Source organism: Monosiga brevicollis, genomic scaffold (genome assembly GCF_000002865.3).
Source record: "Monosiga brevicollis MX1 MONBRscaffold_15 genomic scaffold, whole genome shotgun sequence".
Classification (NCBI taxonomy): Eukaryota; class Choanoflagellata; order Craspedida; family Salpingoecidae; genus Monosiga; species Monosiga brevicollis.
Genome location: NW_001865052.1, coordinates 513,542 through 518,507, shown reverse-complemented (window position 1 = coordinate 518,507; position 4,966 = coordinate 513,542). Strand labels below are relative to the sequence as shown.

The window sequence follows — 4,966 nt, the reverse complement described above, 5'->3', positions numbered from 1 at the left end:
TTCCGTGTACAAGGCTTGGCCCAAATCTTGAAAAGTCGAAAATAGCACCATGGCATGTGACATACATAGGGTTGCCGTAGCAGGTGTCTTGAAGCGGCTGTCCACCGCGGATGACGTGGCGTGATCTGCTGGACCAGGCGCTGCAAAGCCCATTGATCCCACACCGGGTTAAACACGCGCTGCAAAACAAAAGGCAAAAGGCGAAGACTTTCGGACGGTGACAATGTCAAGAGTGGGGCTGACCTTTCTCCTTGCGCTTGAGGCGGGGCCTGCCGACCAATGAGGCCGCGGGGGCTCGACGACGATGACTTGAAGCATTGTCGCCGCCACCGTATGCATTGGGGCCGGGATGATTGTCCTTAACCCTGTGTTGGCCAACAAGAGCAGTGAGAAGCAAGCCACCAAAACTCAACAAGAGCTGTAGTCTGGCCAAGCAAATTGGTCTAGCTTGGGATTGGTTAAGGCAGAGCCACAAACCTTGGTGTAGGCCGTCCTCGCAATGTAAAGGCAGGACCCGATGAACGTTGCCGTACACCAGTTTGATATGCCCCTGGAGCAGGTGTGTGATCTTTACGAGGAGCCTCATGGCGGAACTGATGGGAGAAGGCTGGCCCCTCACTGAACAAGAAAGTCGAAAAAAAAAAAAAAGGCAACATGAGAAGACGAGGATTGCTCGGGGCTGAGTGATACGACATAGGACTGCAGGTGACAAAAGAAGCTTCCCCTTGAGCTTTCGTCTTTTACACGGACCTGTCTCGAGACAAGGGGGTGTACGATCCAGGCCCGGGATTATCGGCAGGGGGCAAGGCATCTGAGATCTGTGATCCTCCATATCGAGCCATGAATGTTGAGGGCGGACGCGGCAAGCTCTCAGCTTCTGCTATGAACAGAGCAGGGGTCACGCGGGGTTATATGGATGTAGTTTCAATCGTCATCACAATCACGTGAGTAGCATCAATCGCGCACCACCACCATTGTTGTGCTGTTCCTCCAGGCTTCAGCGTGCTTACCGGCCAGGGCGACGGGGCTAGAAGGGAATGGCATTCGGGCGCGCTGAGGCCAAACCAACTCATCGTGGCCCGTATAGGCGGCCGGATCGTAGCCTTTGTTTGGAGCATGCGCATATGATGGCACAGCTAGTGTGGCTGCAACTGCAGCCCAATCGTCATCTGCCTCACAAGTGGCAGGCAACAATTGAGGGGAAGGCCTGAGCTCACTTTGTTGAGTGGGCTGAAGGATGTGGCGCCGCTGCTGCTGCGATTTATGAGGGCGGTGATGGCCTGTAGTATGTGGTTTTGTGGCTGGCGTGTTCCATGCGGCTGACTCATAGATTGGAGATGCAGGATAGGTTTCGGGCTCCTCAGCAGCATGATATCCCGAGTCAAATGAACGCTCCATCCTGGGGCACGGGGATTCGATTCACGCAGCCGAGGAGTGAGAAGCGTGTTTTTAGAATGCTGGGCCACGATGGGAGTGGCTGAACCTACAAATGGCTGCCGTTGGACCGACATGTTCCTTCTTCTGGGCAGAAGCAGGAGCAGGAGCAGGAGCAGGAGCAGGAGCAGCATGGGCTGGAATCGAGATAGCCTTGACATTGACAGCCCGATGCTGGAGGCCCCTCTGTGCGTAAAGAGAGGTCAATTGTGATGAGGGGCTCAAAACGAATGGTTTTAGCATTTGCCTAACCATTGTCATTGAGTGCGTGCGACTTGCGGGCAAGAGAGCGTGAAGGAACACGGCTCAAACGTACCGCCACACTCGCCGTGGCATAAATAAATGTGAAGCATGTTGAGCGGAGCGGCGGTGGCGCCGCCGAGCGCGCGATAGTGGTTAAAAATCACTTCTAGTCCCGGTCCCGATCACGAGAGTGTGGTGCACACAGCTCAAGCCAGAACAAGGTGCCTGCAAACCGCACACAGAGCAAGAAAGCCCTCGGTGCAGGCCGCTCGACCCTCGGGTCGGATCGGTTGGAACGGGAATGCGCGATCAGAGAAAAAAAATAAAAAAACATGAACGTTATGGCCGTTACAATTTTATGAACCTCAAGGTCAATATGTAGCGACATAAACTTTCTTTTACGTCCCGTTCAAATCTGCAACAACCTTTTAAACAGCGACAAAACGGTTCGATTGACCGTTAGGAAATGGCATCATTGCCATCGAAAAAGTGAACCAGTTGAGCATGCAAGCTGGCCACGACGGCAGGGTACTGGTGGACCAGGTTAACCGATTCCGCCTCGTTTTCCACGCTGTCTGCCTCGGTGTGATCGTACAGCTCTTGCCCCAGTACCTGCAGCAAGTCATGTTTTGCCCAGAGTGCAATTCTGGTCGTGAGGTATACATGCAAGAGGCTGTGCACGCAATCGAGGCTGGGCGAACGGCGGCGAATTGGACGCAACCTGATCCCAGTGTCGGATGGGCGGAAAGGCCGTGTGGTTGAAACGGATCCATTCAACAAAACGCCACCTGTGCATGGGTGCAAGCGCAGTCTCCGTTAAAGCGACCTTCCAATCCCTCGCTGCGGGCAGAGGCTCACACGTACCGGTGTGTGCGGATCGCGTAGCCCATGACCTGTGGCTCCACCTCGGCATCACAAGCGTCGTGCCATATCATATCGTCATGCATACAAAACGCATATTGACTATAGGCCGCGGTTCGATTGGCCGTGTCCTCTGGGTTGCGCAGTAGTGGTACAAGTGACTGGCCCTCGGTGCAGATGCTTTGGTGATAAGAGGAGGCCTGACACGCAGGAATCGGGGCGAGTCCACACAACTCGACGAGCGTCGGCATGATATCGACAAACTCCACCTATTGGGGCTCGCAGGACATCAATCACCGGCGTTACAGCCTGCCGAGATGCGGCACTCCAGCGGCGCAAAGGTGCTGACTCACCAGAGCCGAGGTGGAACGGACAGCCGTGGTTGGGCTTGTAAAGAGCGATGGGAAAGCTGGCAACCAAACAAACGTGGAGAACCGCATCGACACTTGAGTTGTTGTTTAACTGAGAGTTGGCGAGCCAAGGGTGCGCGGACCGACCATGCTGAAAGGTAGGGGGGACGTTGAAGAGTAGGGGGGCGCGTGTGGCCCGTTCAAAGTTGGTCTTCTTCCCAAACTCGCCCAAATCGCCAAGCTGCCACTGTAACACACCGGCACCAACAAAAAAAAAAAAAAAAAAAAAAAAAAAAAAAAAAAAAAAAAAACCGCACCAGCGTCGGGTGTACATTCAATCGCAAAGACGGGATTTGGAGACGACGCACGAACACACACGTACGCCGTGATCTCCAAGAAGGACAATGACCGTGTTATTCCGGTGCCCATATTTGTCGAGGGCTGCGAAAACTCGCCCTGAAAGCGGATGTCGCCCAACATTGGATTGCACGTGAGCCCAGTCTATAGAGCGGCTTGCCCAAGGTCGCCAACACTAACCAAAGTTGTGATCAGTTGCAGAGACTGCGGCAAAGTAGGCTATGATAAAGCAGACAGTTGAACAGCGTGTGAACAGCCGAGTTCACCAAGAGTAAAGATCTGCAGACAATCAAGGCGCAACTTCAACCTCGTCGAAAGGCCAAAGCCAGCTCATCGGGAACAAGGGCATACTCGCCCAGGCCCGGATCAGGAAGGCTGTAGAACAGCGCGTCCGAATGGGGAAACCCGAAAGGTAATTGCATCGAGTGAAAAGATGAAGCTGTCAAATGACGACATGTACACTCAAAAAGTCTCGGAAGCGACGCCAAAAAAAAAAAGGCTTGCCTGGACTGGGACTGCATGTAGCCACAGTGTCGAGGCCCCGATTGCGGATCCCAAGACCACGGCATGGCATCACCATAGTTGATTGGGGGCTGATTGTGATCCGCAAGGGTGATGTTCGGATATAGCTCAAACCAGTTTGCGGGAACGTTCCAGGGTAGATGGGGTCGATGCTGGGTGCGATTGCAAGCAGGTCGGATGTAGGCTGAGCGGAACGTGCGTACGTCTGACTGGTGCTTGTTGATGAGGGCGTATGACCACGGCACTTACGAGGCCTACGGCAATAAAAAACGGTCTGTCCTGCTTTGCGGCTTGGCTGAGTACATCCTCTGCCAAGATCAAGTCACAGCGAGTCACGTCAACAAACAATGAGAGGTTAATCGGTTCTGCAAGACACAGGCAGAGGGCAAGTTGAACACCGTGGAGCAAACGAAAGCGTCTGTCCGAGTACCGGCATGGCGCGCCAGCATGCCGTCCGTCACGTCGTCGTCGGTGACATTAAGGGCCGCGTAGCATTCCGTGAGGTTTTCTCCCAAGCCGTGGTCATTGGCGTGAAAGTAAGGCTCGGACCAAGAATATGGCTGGTCGTCTGCAAACCCAGGATGAAAGACTAGGCAATGACAGATATACTTGAGGACAAGCAGCGTCCATCCAGGCCGGGAAAAAGTAATTTGGCCAGGACGACTCTAACCACACCTTTGCCCATTCCCACTGTCCAGTAGCCTTGCTGCTTGAAGTATTCCGGAAGCGTGGTAAAGTTGCCCCCTGATTGACGCCAGTAGGTCTTGAGGTCCCAAACTTTGGTTGTATCTGGGCGCCTGCTCGTCAGGAAGGAGGAGCGCTAGGAATCAGGGCAAATTGTGAGGCTTGGCGTAGACGGCAAAGAGCAAGTGCAATCTCATCCAGCGACCGGACATACAGAGGGACAGCAGATGGCTTGTTGCACATATGCGCGATCAAAGAGCAGAGAGCCAGGGCGTGCGGCCAGCCTAAGCAAGAAGTACGGCGACGTGAGGTTGTCCCGCACGCAGGCAAAGGGACCAAAGAAGAAAGCAACAAAACGGAGAAGATTTTGAAAGCCAATTGATGTGCTCAACGCACGCATCCATAACCGGGGTCACTGCTTGACCGCCCATGACCCGAGCTTCCGGCCGCATATCATCTACAAAAATTCGGGCGTCAAATCTTGGCGTTCACTCTCTTCCCCTTCTTGCCCACCC

The 4,966-nt window shown here is 54.0% G+C and overlaps 2 protein-coding genes across 2 annotated transcripts in view; one reads left to right on the top strand and one right to left on the bottom strand.

Moving 5' to 3' along the window:
• Positions 1–2,136: 2,136 nt before the first annotated feature.
• On the bottom strand, positions 2,137–2,789 carry MONBRDRAFT_9403 (uncharacterized protein; the record flags this gene model as incomplete). Its single annotated transcript, XM_001747009.1, has 2 exons — positions 2,137–2,323; positions 2,542–2,789. 2 exons carry the CDS (start codon positions 2,787–2,789, stop codon positions 2,137–2,139), a joined length of 435 nt encoding a protein of 144 aa, XP_001747061.1.
• Positions 2,790–4,201: 1,412 nt separating this feature from the next.
• MONBRDRAFT_37647 (uncharacterized protein) overlaps positions 4,202–4,966 on the top strand; it is a gene marked incomplete at its 5' end in the record, with an annotated part of 8,817 nt that continues 8,052 nt past the window's right edge. The window contains one exon of the mRNA XM_001747132.1: positions 4,202–4,303. Coding sequence (XP_001747184.1) covers positions 4,202–4,303 — 102 coding nt within the window. The remainder of the gene's footprint in view (positions 4,304–4,966) is intronic.